The sequence below is a fragment of the Lepidothrix coronata genome, unplaced genomic scaffold (assembly GCF_001604755.1).
Source record: "Lepidothrix coronata isolate B3197 unplaced genomic scaffold, Lepidothrix_coronata-1.0 Scaffold102, whole genome shotgun sequence".
In the NCBI taxonomy this organism is placed as follows: Eukaryota; Metazoa; Chordata; class Aves; order Passeriformes; family Pipridae; genus Lepidothrix; species Lepidothrix coronata.
Window position 1 is genome coordinate 1,782,361 of NW_016690282.1, and position 18,726 is coordinate 1,801,086.

The 18,726-nt window shown below is 42.9% G+C and overlaps 1 protein-coding gene across 1 annotated transcript; it reads right to left on the reverse strand.

The window, feature by feature from the left end:
* Window positions 1–347: 347 nt before the first annotated feature.
* On the reverse strand, window positions 348–8,826 carry RASD2 (RASD family member 2). The gene is made up of 3 exons (XM_017823493.1): window positions 7,995–8,826; window positions 4,191–4,470; window positions 348–2,665 (listed from the first exon to the last, which is right to left on the reverse strand). The coding sequence occupies exons 2-3, from the start codon at window positions 4,459–4,461 to the stop codon at window positions 2,136–2,138; spliced, it is 801 nt and encodes a 266-aa protein (XP_017678982.1). The 5' UTR covers window positions 4,462–4,470; window positions 7,995–8,826; the 3' UTR covers window positions 348–2,135.
* Between the last annotated feature and the right edge of the window lie 9,900 nt (window positions 8,827–18,726).

The window sequence follows — 18,726 nt, forward strand, 5'->3', positions numbered from 1 at the left end:
AGTCACACCAGAGATCAGCATATCAGCTCTGTGCATGAAGAACAGAGTTGTTGTTTTCTTGTGTTGGAGGCAGCATGGGGAAGAGTGACTGTCGGCCTCTGCAGATATCTGTATATATAAGTTAATGTTCAGATAGATAGACAGATAGATGTGGATATAATTCTATTCCAAACTGACAAGTGTGTAGCCCCTGGTGTCTGGAGGACTTAGAAGGTTCTTCCAGAACTTACTGGAGATCTCATCAGGACTTGCAACCCAGAACTCACTTGCCTTGATGCACCGGCACAACATAAAAACTGGACCTTCCTCCTTATCCTTGGAGGAAGTATAAAAGACCAGGACACAGGTAATAAATAAACCAGGTTTAATCATAAACCATTTACATATTTATAGAGAGGGAGGGAGACATGATCAGAAAGATGCTGCCTTGGCAACAGGAATAAAAGAACAGTGTATTTTACCAGTCAATATACAGTACCAATGAAGGGTGGAGCTGATAAATGAATATGGGATTTTGCGTCCCAGAGGCTAATTTTTACAGACAATCATCATTCTTGGTTTCCTGTCAAATTATAGCACGAACTAGCTCACAGCTCTGCCCAAGACACAGCAAGGCAGCCACAGCCAAGAACAGAAACTGAGGGTGAGAAAGGGAGAATATATCTGAGGTATATATAACATACATATTCTACTGTTGTGTACAGTCTTGGGGCCATGCTTTGCTCACAGATATGTGTGCACACATCTCATTTCAGTCAGCAAGAGTGGTAAGCTCATATCTGAGAGAATATATTGGGCTTTGAGGGCATACAGGAACTCATCAAACAACAGAGCCAAAAGCAGAACAGGGAGAGAGATGAAGACAAGGAAGCCTGTACTTAGCTGAGAAAGGAAAGAAGTGAATGGACAGCCCCAGATTTATCTGACCAGTCTGTTCAACCCTGTTTGGACAGCCAGCACAAAGCTTCTGTTCTGAAGAACTTCTGCAGTGCAAAGGTTTACATCCAGGCAACCTTTATCAGACAGTGGGGGAATACACGAACAAAATGACTAGAGGCATGTTAACAGAAGAAATACAATGGAGCTGGCCCTATAATCATTCAGTTCCTAATTCTGAAGAACAACCCAATCCTGCCTCTTAAGTGGCCTAAGTCTACATATTAATCTGGTCACTCTCAGCTGATACAGGCAGAGGAAGAAATCATTACTCCGGTGACCATCAAGGCAGAGGGTGGCATTTGTACTATGGTACTCAGAGTTGGTGTGGCTGCTTTGAGAAACAATATCACACCAGGCTTGAAAAGCAGTCAAATGCATTGGTTTTTGCAGAACTATTTCACTTTCAATCAATGTACATACTAGAAAATTTTACAGATGAAAACCACCTTTCAGTGGTAGAAAGCAGACACTATTTAACGTCAAACACACCATCTGATTTTACTAAAAATCCACCCCCAGACAATAAAAAAACCCCAAATCCCAAATAAAATCTATAACATAAACCAACATTCATGTCAATGTCAAATGGTAACTGTTCCCACAAACATAAAATCAAGTTCTTCTTAATGCAGGTGCCCTCAGAAGTGAGTGGAAGTCATGCACCCACACGTAGAGTCCACTCCCAATCTGTGAATCCTCAGTTAGGACTGCTGCCCTTTGAAATGCAAGTCCCACTTTTTAAAAGGAGAGCTCCACACATGCATGCACACATACACACAGGCACACAGAGATTCACACACACACACATAACTTCCTCTCTCTTAGCAAGAGCTGCATGCTGGATAAGTGTTAATGCCTCCTGTGCATTTTTGACCTATTTTCTTTGTAAGGATAAAGTTGAAAAGTCTTTACTTCTCAGGCCTGTGTTCTTTAAACAAAAAGGGGAATGAAGAGGAACCACATTACAAAGACAAAAAGATGCACTCGTGTCTCAGGCGTATACTTTTTTCCCAGTCATTTTCAAGGATGATGTTATTTACATTTGTGACTCAGCAGAATCCACAGGAAGAGTTATCCTTTCTCCACGTTGGGCTTTCTCAATAAACCCCATGAACTCGTTCTCTGTTCCCGTGGACCATTTTTTCTTTAAGGCACTGCATGTGGATGTTGACTTCAGACAGAAGTGCAAGCCTCCTTCACTGGATTGTGCATTTCTCCCTCTCTCTGGACTGACCTTCCCGGAGAACTTTCGATTTGATATACTTCAGGTCACTGTTGACGCTTGGCCGGCGAGCAAAGGGAGAGATCATGCCATAGGCACCCATGTCCTTGAATCGGCGCATGCGGAAGGATTTCTGTTGGAAAGTGTCACCATACTGGATGGAGATCTTCCTGTGGAGAGAAGGGCTCATCTCATGAGGTAGCTTGGCCATACTGAAGAGAACATAGAACATCTCATCCACATTGGTGTTCTTCTTGGCTGACACTTCAAAGTAAGCACAGTTTTCGTCACTGGAGACAAGATTCTCACCTTCATCAGTGCGTACCTTGCGGAAGACTTCACTGTGGTCATTTTTGTTTCCACAGATCACCATAGGGAGGTCAGCTGATTCCTTGGTCTTGTTCTTCAGGCAGGATTTGACCTCAAGGATCTGTTTCTGGAGCCGCTTGACCTCATCAAAGGATTCTCTGTTGTCCAGGCTAAATACCAGGATGAAAACATCCCCTGCAAATTAAAAAAAATACTGTAAAGGTTTGTTCGTTGCAACCAGTGTCAGAGGAACAAATTTTGAAAAAGACATAGGTTTATTTGCCATCTCTTCCCCATGTTTTTTGGTTGGTCCTTTGGCATCTATTCACTCAGCTGTACTTTAGTTCTTCTAATTCAACTCCCCACACCTTTCTGTAGTGCTACGGAAAAGACTTTTGGCTATGATGTTACTTCAGTGATATCTGAGCACATTCCTAGTTTGCACTGAGCTTGTAAGTTATTGTGTGTTTTGCTCTCTTTTGTAAACGTGGCTCTATCTCAGCTCTGCTGCATTGCTCTTCCTTTCTCTTCATTTTGTTTGTATCTCCGTGTAAAACACAGCCTGTCTGACACCAGTAGGAGTGGAGAGCTAGTAGCCACTCAGCCTTGGTCTTTTGATTACACAATGCATGGAACAACACCTGAACTAAAGATTTAGAGCTGGTCAGTCCTGAATGCCTAAGTCAGTAATAAGAAGTTTCTCAGTGTGCAGTACTCTGCTGCCATTGCATTTGCTCAAGAGAAACAGGCCATGGAAAAAAGAAATACATAAATGACACAGATCCCCTGGCATTTCCTTTTGACATTTCCTGACTTACAATTCCTTATGCAAGTAGAAAATAAGGCAAACCATTGCCTGTTGAATGACATTCATGTGGAACATGCTAAGAGAGCTTTCAGGGACAAAAGCTCACATTTGCATCCCAGAAACTGGTCCTAGGACCTCACTGAATGCACATGCTATCCTGGCCAGATGTGAAACTTATGTTTCACTGGCCAGCTAGAAGGGTAGACAGCGAATCCAGAAAGTAGGTTTGCTGTGAGGTGTGGCTGAAGATATCTCTACTGTTACTTTTACAATTAAAAAATTCATTTTAGCTCACAACAGGAACAGTTTGACAGTGAGAATGTTCAAACTGAGCCCCCCATTTTCCTTTCCCCTCCCCTCCTTTTAACACATTTGATTAAGCACAGACTAAAGAGGTATCTTTCTACTGGAATATCAAATCAAAGAAATTGGGCTGGAAATTTTAGGAATAAAAAATTCTTTGGGATTTTCTTGGTTAGAATTCCCTTCTTGTGCATTTTACATTTGTTTTTCACTACATGTGTTTTATAATGACATGTTTATTTTGCCCTCTTCTGCTCTTTGTGCCCTCAAGATTTTATTCAGGCATTTATTTGTGACTGCAATAAAAATACAGAGCAAGAGGGGAAGGTAGAAGGGAAATAAACTAGAAGGAAATTTCAATTTCAGATCTTCACCTAGTGGACTTCCTTTCTGTGGCTAATGCATTCCCTATAGTGCTGGAGCACCCCAGACAGGAAACCTCTCTCTCTGGAAGTGTATCTTGCAACAACATCAAGCAGTCCCTTTAGCTTCCTCCCAAGAAAAAGTCATCTCCATGCTACACTTTTCAAGCTAATCTTGAAAATAATCTATCCTTAAGATCTTTCACCCACTGTTACCCATCTACTCACTTCCCCACGACTTTCTCACCTGTCAGGATAGAAAGCCTCCTCATAGCAGGGAAAGGGTGATTCCCAGAGGTGTCCAGGATGTCCAGCTGATACATGTCTCCCCGGATGTTGTAGACCTTGCGATGAAAATCCTCGATGGTAGGAGTGTACTGATCCTCAAACCGGCCGTTGAGAAAGCGTGAGACGATGGAGCTTTTCCCCACCCTGGAGGCTCCCAGCACTACCATCCGGTATGAGTTCTTGGCTGGCACATTCAGGTTGCAGTTTCCACCAGACATGGTCTTCATCATTGCTTGATCCTGAAAGAGGAAACAGCAGAGTTGGAGGAAAGATCAGAAACGGAATGGAAGATAAAACAGGGAGCTCCTTACCACAAGCTTGTCAAAGAGTGCTCTGGAGCATAGTCCTGGTTAGTAGATGAATGGTCCGTACAGAAATCTTTTAACGGGAAATGCTTAAACTTTTCCAGTCTCATTTCCAGAGAATATTTGGTTTTGGTTTTGGGTTTTTTGTTTGTTTGATTTTGTTGTTGTTGTTGGTATTTTTTTTTTATTTTCTTTTAAAGTAATATAAAAATGAAGGTATTTACACTGAAAAATAACACGCTTTTGAATTGCAATTTGCTGTTTCATCTAAACATTAAGGGCTAAATTCATCAGCTGTGCTTCAACTTAGACACCAACTTCCTTCCCACCATCTGCATCACTTACACATTACCAGATTTTTCAGTAGAGCTTGGTTCTCATTTAGATACGTAAACACAGAGGTCAGATTCCCCAATATATTACATTCACTGCAGCTGCCACTAGAACCTAGATCGCTTCATTTCGTTGCCTAAATAGGAGTTGTGCATGATACTTGTTTTCTGAGATCAACTAAAAGTCAGACACAAACAAAAATCATGCTGAACATCAGTGGCAGCTAGACATCTCAGTAACTTTAAATAGCTGGTCCCGTGCAACCTTCATTGCTGGTGCAGGGAGTGCGAGCCACAAAATAGCACTGGCTGGTGATAAATTCAAACATCTGTACCTTCAGTGACCTTTTAGAAACAAGATTTTAATCTTGCTCTTTGGACTGGTAGTGTGGGAATTCCCTATCAGCAAACTATCAGCATTGCAGCAGGATGGCTGGCCATGGGTAGAACTGCAGAAATGTAGATTTCGTAGGAGCTTCAGTCTTTATACATACACAGCTCTTGTGGGTGTCATGGTCTTTGCGAGTGCTAAGTACAAGCAGAGGAAAAGATGAAGGACAGCCATCTTAAATAGCTATTAGACATGATTTCCAACCCCTGACATCTAAAATGTCAGAGACCTTGGAGATTGCATTTTGACATAGCACTCAGATGCAGGAAACTTTGATAGGAAAGAAAAAGTGATGCTCAGACATTTTTCGTGTACCAGTTCAAATGAATTGTGTGCAGAAAAGAAAAATATAACCCCTGTATGGGGAAAGCTGACTGTTAGAGCAAAGAAGGCACATTTTGGAAAGAGTTTATTTTGGTTACTAGGATCTTATTAAAGAATAATCAAGTTCCTACTATGCCGTTTATTTAACTTAGGTATTGTTTATTTAATATTACAATGCAAGTACTTTATGTACACTGAAATATCATTCCTGGGTCCAGATCTGGATTCTTATCTTTATGCTGAGTGAATTTTATCTCCCAGGCTTTTATGTGGCTGACAATTATCTCAGTCAAGAGCTTAAAATATTTTACTTTGTTTAACATGTGCTAAGCACCAAAGCAGCAGTGAAGATACGGTCACTGCTAAATAAAGAAGTCTCTGGAATTCTGATCCAGCATCATTCCAAGTGCTGTGCTATTGCCCAAGGAAATAGCAAAACACAACTATTTATCATTATTAATATAATTTGCTGCATGACAACAGCATACTCAGCCTTACCTAAAGGACAAAAGAAAATGTAATGCTCTCCTCAGAGTAGCTTACACTCTGAATTACAGTCAGCAGGCAGGACAGCATGATATTAGAGGCAGACAGTAATGTCAGCACACAACTTTGAAAGGACACATACATGCAGAGTTATGGTACTGCTGGGATTGCTGTGGTGGGAATGACAGCAAGGAGCACACCAGTATTTGAACTGGACTCTGTGTTCTAGCTACAACAGGACCTATCTGGTATTTGAACTGGACTCTGTGTTCTAGTCACCACAGGACCTGTCTCCAATAGTGCAGAAACACCGTATTCAGTCTCTGAAACAACACTGCCATGTACGCTGTCTCTGCCTTTTCCTACGTAGCCAGTTCAATACTGTCTTCCATTCGTGAACAGACTTAATGCTTCCTTTCTCCCTCTCGGGCTTATTTGGCAGAGAAAAATAGGGAGATAGATTAATAAGGAAAACTACAAACTTCTTTACAGCCCAGCATCAGTATCTAGAAGTGAGTCAGCTCTTCAGACTGAGATGGACCAGTGTAGCTGCATGAGGGTGAGTGGACTGTGTTGGTTTACACCTGCTAGAGATCAGTTTCGTACAACTCGGTGCAAAAGCATCAGGGATTGAGCACAATTATGCATTTTAAGCAAATGCCTTATATGTCCTGTACAGAACATGCTTGCTGAGGGACCTGATCACTTTACGCTGTCCTTGTTCCACCTGTCAAGGCATTCAGTCAAGAGAACTCCTGTGCTTTCTTAACTGTTTTTCATTTCACTTGAAGTCGAAAAATGCTTTCCAGCACTTTGACTCATGGAGTTGCTACTCATCACCTCTCCTGCAAATATGACTCCAGAGTGTGCTGTTGAACTGGAATATTATATTTGTGGTTTGTGCCTTCTCTTCTTATCCCCCCACTCCAATTTTTCTCCGGTTCAACACAGTCTGCCTTCTTTCCTTTTCAGAAAAGGAATGAAACTTCAGCCTTCACACCCAGAGGTGGCAGGGGGGGAGCACAGGCACTCACTCATACATTGAAAAAGATTAAAGGCAGAAGAAAAGAAACAGAGAGAGAGACCACATGTTCATGTACTAAGTAAAGCAAAATCAATCAGAAGAGAATGAGGAGACAAACAAGCTCCAGCTGGCTTTAATCTACATCTTTTCCTTCCAGTTTATTAAATTCTTAAGCATAGTTTAATTCCCAGTGATACCTTCTGCTTTATATACTGGCTTGATGCTAGAAATTTTACATTAGTATTTTATATTGGTACAGTGCAGGGATTTCAAAATGCCATAGAAATATAAACAATTAATGTTATCTCCTCTTAATAAAGGGAAAGGCTCATATGCCCAGAGAGAGCTGAAACAGCAGACCAAATTCATCATTAAATCCCATTTATCTTGACTCCCTGTGTCATCTTCTACCCGGTAACCACCACTGCTCTTTTCATAGGCAGGCATCGGGTGAATGACAACAAACCTGCTTTTGTATGCTCTGAGGAGTGCTCGACTGAATTCCAGTGAGGTACTGACAAATCTGATCCTGAGCACCCAGAGAGAGATATCTAAGGAAGATATTCTTCATTCAACCTACCAAGAGCTATTGCACCTTAGTTTTCCATCCTCCCATCAGGGTGTATGCTCCCTACCACTCCCCATCCATGAACAGACTTCTGAACTACCTCTCTTGCACTCCTCCATCTCCAGCTACTGCTTCTGTCTCTGTTTGCCACCCCAGAGTAAATCACTGCACCCAGCTAAAAAGGACATAGGCAGACACAAATGCTATCATGCATAACAAACCTGTCACTTGTTAATCACTATTAGTGTCCCTGTAATTTCCATGCACACCAAAATCACTCCCGTGGGATGTTTGTTTCCTACTTTCATCCCAAACTCCATGCTGATTTCTTACCTCTCTTTCCTTGGAGGAGCAGTCCTGGATCTTGGTGCAGTCTGATGAAGCTGATAATTTTAATCAGGGGTGGCTGCTGCTGTAAAAGGCTGTTGTTCTGTGGATCCCACGTTGCTTATTCTGGGCTCAGTTCTTCTCCAGTGTTTTCCAAGAACTTAGCAGGATTGGGAAGGACTGCAGGGCTCCAGAGGGTGTTATCCCATGAATGGTAATTACTGGATCAGGCAATCGACATGGGCTAAAGAAGAGTCTCAGAACCAGTGACAGCTTTTCCCTTTGGTGAGATGAGCTTTTTCCTTCACAGCCTCAGTTCGAGAAAAGGAAAAACAGAGTCTCTCCCACCCTCACTGTCTTTTCTTACAAGTTGCGTAGGCTCTGCTGAGGGGGAAAGAATTTCAGGAGCAAGACCTAGTTGTGCAGGGTAGTGGGTGCATCTGGCCGGCCCACCCTGCCTCTATGCTGCCTCAGAGCCTATGGAGAAAGATCAGTGCAGGCATAGAAGTTGTCTATGCTTCCCCAGGTCTTGCCTGGTACATCCCTCTGCAGAAGCTTCTTTTCTGCTGGTCTGAGATTTGCTTTAAAATATTCTCTTTCTAGGACAGAAGGGGTTTTTCTTTATATTTACCAATTAAGTCTTTCTTCTTCCCTCGCTGCCTTTCTCCTTCTCACTCTCACAACTACTGGCAAATTGCAGATTTTTCTTCTGTAGGACTCACAGATAATTGGCTCAACTCCTCCCTTGAAGTCAGTGTCAGACACAGGGGAAGGAGGGGTGCTGAGGGGGTGGGATTTTGTGCCTATTGGAAAAATCTTTTCTCCTCTAAACAGAAAGTTCATATGCATCGCAGACTGCACATTCCCTGTCTTTCCACCAGAGACCTGTATGTATGCATGTGTGGGGAATGAGTTAGCGTGTGTGTATGAGACATAGAGAATTCATTTACTTTGCAAGCTGTAAATTCATAAGCTGTTTCTAAAGGCTCTATACTTCCGTGCTGATCTTTTCTGCTAGATAGCAGCAGATTGACTCATTCCCCAAGTAAGGGCTTTCTGTCCATGATATCTGTGATACTTTTGCTGTATGGAATACTTTCTCCTATTTCCTCAACCTCAAAGACATTTACATTAGAATGGCTGGTTGGTTTAACTGAGAAACAAGAATAATGTGCAACTGCTGTTCTCTCATTAATGTTTAAATAAATGAAAAACTAAACTACTAATGGGTAATAGAAATGTTAAAAAAAGGTCAAACAACTGAAAGTGTGGGGAACTGAAACTCAGAAAACAGACAGAAACAAATTAAAAATAGGGTGAATCCAAGTAGTTTGTTAAACCCCAAATGAAAAATTGTGTTTGCAATTTATTTAATTGATAATTAAATTTTCTCTCTTTTTTGAGCTAAAGTAATAGTTTAGATCTTTGAGTGTATTTTAAAAGATGCCAAAAAGATTGACTTTGAAACATTTGAAATGAACTATTTCAGCATTTCCCACCTAAAACTCCTGATCAGGGGCAGGGTGGGGGAAAGAGGAAGAAAAACACTTTGAGATTTTCAAGGCATTTTGACAATAAGAAAATGGAAGGGAGGCACAGTCTTCCAAATGTGAAAATAGTTTCAGGTATCCTGCAATCCTCCTCCTTTTCTGAGGAAATTTACTCTTTTTTGAACACAAAGATTCTTCCAACTACCATGTACGTTTCATCTCCAGATGTCCCCCCCTTTTCTATACCCCTACTCCCCGTGAAAAAATTCCTGTAGCTTTGGAGGAATTTTTGAGATGCTTTGCTTTTTCTCCTTCTCGGAGCACAAGGAGATTTCTGTCGCCACCCTCGGAATAACGCTTCCCTGCTTTGCCCGCGCTCCTGGCGCTGCACAGCAGCCATCCACAGCCAGCAGCCGCAGCAGCTGCCGAGGAGGGCTCCTCTCGTGGCTGTTGCAGGCACATGGTCTGACACTCCTGTGAGTGTCTCTGTGCCGACAGACATGGAAGGATACGGCGCGGGCTGTGGGATGAGTCCTGCTGTAACTGTCTGTGAGAGGCAGCAGCTGCCACTAAGGTCTGTCATGGCTGTCCTGAGCTGTCCTGATGTGCATCTGGGGACTCCCAGGCTAACACAAAGGCAAAACAGCATTGATCAAATTTAGGGTGCAGCAGCTCCTGCAAACAACTTCAGATTTGGGAAGGAAGGGCACAGCTCGGCAGACCACCATTGAAACACTCCTGGTGTTTCACCTGGTACCGAACTGGTAATTGGTCATGACCTGAACTGAGCTCTTTTTAGACAACAGTACCAGATCTCCTTTGTCAGCTCCTGTGCCTTTTTTCTTTGGCAAAAAGCAGAGGAGTATTTTTATGGCTCAGACAGATTTTTGGCATAAGATATGATGCTTCCCATTCCTAAGTCATTGGTTCAGATCAAACCTGGACCAAAAGCTGACATCTTTGGTGTCCGGTCAGCTATTTGTGTAGCTTAGATTCAAACAGAGTAACCAGCATCTTGGTATCATTGCCACAGGAGAAACTGCCACAAAAATCAGCAAATTCAAGTCCTGTAATGCTACAGAAAATAAACTCCACTTTCATCCCTGTAGCTCACATGTCAAGTGAACTGAGTTCTCTACCAAGAAAGAAGTGTAGTCATCGAGGAGACCATCTCATCAGCCTGGAATCTCAGCCTACTCAAGCTCTTTTGAAAACCAAATGCAAAACTCTTGCCTAGCTGGCTTCACCGCGTCCAAACTCCTACTCAGCTGTTCTCTCCAGCATTTCAAGTAGCCAATCGAGTTCCTCAAATGATATCAAAATAAAATAGGAACATACTTGACTATTCACCCTAGCTTTATTTGATCTCTTATCAGACAGCTAGGAAAAATATAAATTAGTTTTGAAGTAAGCCTTCAAAAGATAATTGATAACTATGAACCTTCAGAGGCTTGGAAGACATTGTTGTAGGTTTTTAGACTGGTGTTTTTTGCTTCCTTTCCTATGGTGTGCTCCCAGTTAAGGAGTTGACAAAAAGCCAGGTTTTCATACTTTTCCCTCATGGCTCAGGAGACCAGAGCTCAAAAAAAATCCCTACTTTTTCAAAGGCATCCTGAGGGGTTCTGAAGGAGAAGTCATGTTATATCTGCCCCCATCTGAGGAGTAGAAATAGCAGCACCTCTTTGCTTTTAGGGTTATAAAGGGAATAAGTGAATCAGAGAGACAAAGTCACTGCCAAAATGAGAGGAAAAGTCCCTAGTCTCAACAGTTGCCTCTGGTTAGTCAGAAACTAACAGCCTTTCTTAGGGCTTACGGATATTTACCAATTTAAAAGGCAGGCTTACAATGTATTATTCTCTGGAGGCATTTCTTCCTCCCACTCCTTCAGTCTATAAAGAAAGCCTAAATGAGGTTTCTATCTGTCTAAGGCTTTCTCTTAGGATGACAGGCTGCAGAGAACCACCATTGCTACAAAGGGCTGTGCTTGCCTCACTGGGTGACACTGACCATAGTTTTTGGGTGTCCAGTGTGAGAGACAAGAGAAACAGAATGTGTGGAAGATGAGTTATATCAACTGAACAACGTGGGATGTCAGTGGATGAAAAGCTCAACATGACCCGACAATGTGCACTTACAGCCCGGAAAACCAACCATATTCTGGGCTGTATCAAAAGCAGTGTGGCCAGCAGGTTGAGGGAGGTGATTCTGCCCCTCTACTCACCTCTCATGAGACCTCATCTGGAATACTGCATCTGACTCTGGGGGCCCCAGCAAGGACATGGACCTGTTGGATTGGGTCTAGAGTGCCACAAAGGTGATGAGAGGGATGGAACACCTCTTCTATGAAGACAGGCTGAGAGATCTGGAGTTGCTCAGCCTGGAGAAGAGAAATCTGTGCTGAACACTTTAGCACAAGTACCTAAGGAGGGCCTACCAGTAAGATGGAGTGGGGATAGGACAAGGCATAATGACTTTAAACTGGAAGAGAAGAAATTCAGGTTAGATTTAAGGGAAAAAATACTTGCTACGAGAGTGGCGGGGCACTGGCACAGATTGCCCAAAGAAGTTTTGGATGACCTATCCCTGGAAGTGTTCAAGACCGGTTGGATGGGGCTTTGAGCAACCTGTTCTAGTGCAAGATGTCTCTGGCCGTGGCAGAGGGGTTGGAAGTAGGTGATTTTTAAGGTCCCTTCCAACACAAACCATTCTATGGTTCCATGGTTTGTTGATGCAGTGGCTCATCAGCACATGTAGCTGCTGTGTCTGATGTTGGCATGCAGGTCCTGCTGGCTCATCTGTGGGGCTACCTCAGCTGGAAGGTACTGCAAATGGTGCAGCTGTGACTGGTAGACAAGACAGCTGCATGTTTTTTGGTTCTGCCTGTACAGTGGTGGGCAGAGAGGGAGGACTAGGGAGGGCGAGTCAAAGGAAGTGGAAGAGAAACGTTGCAGAAAGAGGCTGGGTAGAAAGATGCACAAAGGAATGGGGAGATACAAGGGGAAAATACAGCTGATATGTGTTGCACTAACCAGCTGGTTTCAAATGGGGAAGACCTAAATGAAGCAATTTGCTCTGTGGTGAGACACAACTGCTTCTCAGACCCCTCAAAGGAGCTTCCACCTCCCTGAAGACAGGTGCAGCTCTCAGGCAGCATGCACACTGACCATGCTGGCACCACGATCCAGGGAAATGTGGGCTCATGAGGCTGAACTGTCACTGTCATGAGTAATTTAATGCCTTCTGCAGCTTCAGGTACTGGCCGTGGCTGGAGACAGAGACTGATGTGATGGGCTGATGCAGCAGGACCAGTCTGTTTCTCTCCACCTTAAGGCAAATGACAGAAGTGACAATCACATGCCATTCATCTCTGGTCAGAATTAGTTCAAGACAAAAGATGTTCCAAGGCTTTTGTCTCCTCTTCGAAAGCAAATGCAACAGAGATTAAATATTTAAACCAGCTTTTCTCTTTCTTTTCCCATTCATTTTTACTCCCCTCATTATTCAGTAAAGCAGGCTCATTTTTCCACCCCCTCACCTTCCTTCCCTCCCTCCCACATTCATCTCTCCTGGTTGCTGCTCCAGCCCTTGAGCAGTGCTGAAAAGTTAGTGTTCAGAACTCAGTAAGCTGCAGGTACCAAGTCATATTCTGAACAGCAAATGGATGAACAGCTGCAAGTGTTACTGACCCTGCATTACCTGTACCCCCTCCCAGCATTTAAACTCAGTGAAGGGCTCTCCAGGGGTGTTACAGTGACTGTGAAAATAACTAATGATTATCAGTTATGAGTGAGAACAGTAATAATTGGGAGAATACAGCTGGAGAAGGCATACCATTTAGAAAGTGGTGGTTTGATTTATATTCTTGGTCCTGTCACAGAATTTGTGTATAACTGTAATTTCTCAGCATCCCAGAGTGTAAAATGTGTTAATAGTATTTACTGAGATCCCTACAAAATGGAAAAGCATTACTTTGCTGTGAAAAATGAATTCAAGTCACCTCTTCTTTTTTGCATTTGCCATGAATTAGTTTTTCATTCATTTTAATGAAATATTTTTGAGAAAAACTGCATCTCTGGTCCCCCCCTCCTTTCCTTTTGCCACTAACACAGGATGTCCAGATTTCTTCACCAGACGTGCATGCATCCTTTCATTTTTATTCCACTGTTGAAATTTTTTAAAACTCCCCATATTTGAAAAATTATTCAGAAGCAAAATTAAAGCTAAAAAAAAAAAAAAGCTTATTTAAAAATACTTCAGGGTAGGACATGGGGAAAAAAACAACCAAAGTGTACAAGTAATTTCTTTACCCTCAGTGAATTCTAAGGCAAGGGTGGTTTGTAGACTCTCATGCTCTGATGGAGGAAAAGCAATCCCCAAGACATCCATCCATGTAGCTTTTGATCCTGCTGGAGCAGAAGAACAAGTCATGCACTCACCTGACAGTGAACACAGAGTGCTTCACGGAGTGGGCGTAGATATACTCTGTTTTTCAGTTTCCATTTACCATCCCACTTCCCTACCTGCTCCCAGGTCCTTGTCCAGACAGATTAACACCTGTGAAGGAGCCAAAGCAGATCTCTCCTGCTGAATGATGCTGGTAGAAAGGGGTTTATTAAAAGGGCCCCCAAAACTCTGCCCTGACTGACACCTTCCAAAAGACAGAGAGCAAAATAATTCCTTTTGGGCCATTTTTGTAGCTGTGTCCCCAGTGATGTTGCTTGGATCCCCAAGATATGTCCTTACCTGCCCTGTTTTACTATTGGTTCTGACCCTCTTACAAGGGCTGATGATCATCTCTGGAAGATTTTTACCTGCAATGGGAATATGGACAACTAAGGAGAGCAGAGGGGAAGGAACAGTTGGGAGAAGATGAAGAGGACTGTGGAGGAGAGCATAAGTCCTCATGGAAAAATATCTAATCAAAAGTACAATTCAGGCTCATCAGATACAGATGAAAAAAAAGACAAAACAAATGGAACAAGAGGAGATGCATGAAAAATAGATGAAACAGAGACTGATAACCCAGAGCCCTCTGCAGCACATGTGATGCTGCCTTGTAACCAGCTCTTCTATTTTGGTTTCCATTAAGAAGTGGCAATTGCAAGTCTGGGTCTGGCCACTATATTTGGTATGAGCTGGTTCCATATAAACACTCCCAATGAGAAGCCCTCTTTGCCTTACAAGCTGTCAAAGGCAAAAACTTTCTTCTCTAAGGATCTGGTTTCTCACATTCCTTCCTTACTCCACCAACACCTTCAATCTACAGCTGTGCCTCCAGAAAACAAGGTTAATTCACCTGCAAAACCTGTCAGCCTTTACAAGTATGTCCTTCTAGCACAACTCTTCTCACACCATTGTCTTTTTATGCCTGGCTGACAAGCTTGTCTAAATCCAATGGAGCTCCCTGAAGCCATGTGGGTAGACTGCACAACCACAACCCTGAAGCTTCGTGGTGGCTCTGGCTCTACAACCACATGATTGTGCACAGGTTTTATTTGGTACTTGGGTTCGCTGTGGTTGCTAACAAGAACATGAATTAGGGCACCGTGTCTTTACACAGGGTTAGTTGTTTCTGTGCCTTCCTCTATCTAAAGGACCAGTCCTATGTTAGAACATGGGCTTTACAGTTCCTTCCATTAAGAAAATAAGAATGTTTTGGGGACTGAAAAATGCCATGTTCCTTTGATCTGAGAGATATTATACACCTTTTTTCATCATGAAAGGAAGACAGTGAATGGGAATCACTCTGAGGGAAGAAGAGGTGAGAATGACAGATTGTTCTTTTATATTTATTTTGTTCTTGTTCTGTTTCCCCCTCTCAGAGGACTGCAATTATGTACTCAAGAACTAACGTAAAATCCATAATAATAATAATAATGGTAATACTATGCACTCTTAGTCTAACTTTTTTGTTAATATCTCCACGTGTTCTGCAAATATCTAGGAAGCTACTTCCCTAGGTTAAGTCTCCCCTGCAGAGCAGGAACATCAATATTTTAGCAGTTTACAGATGGAAAACCTGAATGTGCTTACAGGTTTTAAGCAGTTACTCCCAGGTTACTTGGGGTAAGCATCTCCTGACTTAAGGTCCCTCTACCCACACTACAAACTAACTGAAAACTGAGCAGCCATTACTAATGAGCAAGCTGTGGAGCATGAGCTAATTAGTCCTGTTGAGAGATTATATAGCTTTTGGCCAGTTCAGAGCATGAGCAGAATGAGTTCTATCTGTCTGCAAAGGGACACACAAATAATAGCCTTCAGGCTGCACAACTGGAAATAGTTCTCAGTCCCCAGCCCCAGGCATCAGCTGTATGGCCAGGAGGTGACATAGCACACAGACATGTAGAGTACCAAAACCTTCCTGGGAAGTACAGTTAATGGACATGTCAATAATCTCATCTGCGTCCTTGAAAGGAACCAGAACATGAAAGTGCTTTGGCCCAGTTTTTAAAAGGCAGTGTTGCCTGCTACAGTCTCTCCACAAATATATGTCAGGTCCTCAAAATCATGAAACAGGCTTAAAAACTGCAAGATTAAACCCAATTAGACAGGAGAAAAGAGGCCCTCAGGGTGCTGCAGGGTCAGATTTTTCTCTGCAGTGGAAATAACTAGCATCTTATTTGTTTAACTAAAAAATCAGAAGTCAGATTAAAGCTTCTGCATTTTCACATATTTACTGACAGGGGCCAAATTTGAATGGGTCCCTTTAGTTGATGTGAAACTGGAGAACTTTCCTGAACCAGTCTGGTTCCTCTGCCCACAAATCTCTCCAGTGATCTGGAATCAGGAAAATTCAGGTTTTTTAGCAGCAGCTACAAGCAGTTCTTTTTTGTATGGAGCCTACAGTGCTGTTGCCTGCCTCCTCAGGGGCTGGATTTCAAGACTGGGCCATCCACCTCGAGCCCTGCCCAGCAGAAGCAGTAGGGCTTGCCATAAGCCCATTTCCTCTGCTCAGGCTGGAGGCTGTGCTAGCCTGGCACCCCAGTTTTAGCAATGTAAAAAGCTATCATTCTGACATGAAAGCCTATCAAAGCAGCTTTTACTCTGGTGTAAATGACAAAGCAAGCTGCTGAGTCAAAGGAAATCAGATCTAAGGCATTTTCTGTGTGTTTGTTCTGGCTGAAGGCTCGGAGGATGTGTGCAGGAGTATAAATTTACCCATTACCTTCTCTATCACTCTGCACGTTTCCAACCTCCCTCTGTCCAGAAGAGCTTGTTCCTCTTAGATAATTTTGCAATAATACAATTAGCAAGAAAACTTTCCATCTTCAGTGCCAGATAAGACCAGATTATTAAAGGCTCCCATTGGCACTGACCTGCACTTTGCTTCAAAGCAGAGGGCAACTGCATCCGTGAAATGAACAGAAGGGACAAATTTAATTACTGGTAAACTAACCCATCAGGATTTCTATTCCTGATAGCGCTACAGTGTAGAGAAAAGGGTTTGTGATTTATGTGGCAGGTCAAACAAAGAAAGAGAAGGGGCTAACCATAACAATTTGTGCTAGAAGTCACTGCTAATTAAGATAGGATGCAAAAACATGGAGCTGCTTAATTTGCCAACCTCTTCCATGTGGTACAGACCTAAGCCACATTGCTTTTTTGTTCTGTCTCAAAGACCCTTTTACCATACAAGCTAATTCTATATAGTGTCCTTCTTAAGGAAGGGGGTAGGAGGAGAACCTAAGGAGTTCAGGTTTTTCCACTTTTGCACTTGAAGATAGTTTATGTAAGTACCTGGAAATAGCGATTCCTCCTTCTCAGAGTCTTTGAATGGCACTTTGCTCTATTTTAATGCTACAGAAAGGAAAGCAGGCACACAGACTCATGCTGTGCTTGTGATTCTTTTGATGGGTAACAACACAGGCCTTGCGCTCCCAATGAGGACTTGAAATGAAATTCAGCAGCAAAAGTAAAGCCCTCAGGATAAGGAAGCAGAAGTGCTGCAAACCAGTTGGTCTAGTGCATTCCCTCATTGGTGGCACAAGGGCCAGGAGTACACACACTTTGCAGAGCTCTTCAGTCTGCTCCACTGATGGAGCAAACCCTCTACCACTGATGGATCATTTCGGGGTGAATTTCCACTCCTCCAGGCCCGCCCCATTGTTCAGAAGGGCAAGTGGATGGGAGGAACTCAGCAAGTTGGCATAGCAACCTCAGGCTCTGTGCCTTCAGGCTTATGCAACCACGAACAGGTTGAGAAGGTGTGAAAGGGCACTTCCCTTCTCTCAAACATGCAAACCCTTGTCAACCATCACTTCATGTCCTTGGCAGTCAATCAGAAATCAATGATCTGCCAGAGCTCTGTGCTTCCTGCAAAGCCTCCCCCTTGCCTTGCACTTCTTTCTGGAAGCTTCACCAGCTTTTAGGCAACAGAGGGAGCCTCCAAAATGCCCTTCACCCCATCCATTGTGCTTCAGAGCATGCCCTGAGAAAGGTTACTGGTTCAGTGGTTTTGTCCACCATCAGGAGCCAATGAAGGATAATTCAGGTACACAGAGCACTACTAAAAATAGGATGTCTGACCACCTGACTGCTGTGCTTTAGCCCTTACACACCCAGCCTTAGAAAACCATGTGCTCCAGGTCTGCACCACAGAGGTACAGTCCTGTAGCTCCAAGGAAAAGCTTTTCACTCTCATTGTCAATAGGAAGCGTGGAAGTTTTAGGCACTAAGTGTTTTGAGGTGAACCTCTAAGCGGCTTTTCTGTCCTCTCCCTATAAGCAAAGGGAAAGGTGAAGAAAAGCCAGGGGTTTTTTTAGCAGAATGAATCTCCAAGATACTTTTCCAGCATATGAGGTTGATTGGAAATGTGTTTTCTTCTTGGTTTATTGCATCCTCAGTTATGAGGTTTTTAGACTCCACTAGCAACTGTATCTATTGTGCTAGACAATTTTTATTTGTGAATACTGAAAAGGGCAAAAGGGAATAAATCCAATGTCCTCACCCTAGCTGAGCTAATGTAAACTCTTGCCAGCAGGAAGAGCTTTAGAGTGGACAGATAGGCAGCTTGGTCAGAGGTGCAAAAGGTCACTGCACTGAGCCAAGCATATGGCTGCTCAATAACCACTGCAAATCCTTGTGGTTTTACAGTAAATCTCCTAACAGCTGATGAGTCCTTCCAGATTTGGATCTGTGTGCTGAAAGGAAAAAAACCATCAGTTTTATTTTTATTTTAAAGCAACGAAAGTAACACAAAGACAGCAAACCAAAGTTTTCATGCATGCTGACAAAATTTGGTAAGC

Excerpts from the sequence above, each read along its gene's own strand:
- RASD2 (XM_017823493.1), bottom strand. The coding sequence starts at position 4,461 with ATGATGAAGACCATGTCTGGTGGAAACTGCAACCTGAATGTGCCAGCC. Across the intron at positions 2,666-4,190 it reads GAGGCTTTCTATCCTGACAG|GGGATGTTTTCATCCTGGTA; the intron begins GTGAGAAAGTCG and ends TTTAATTTGCAG.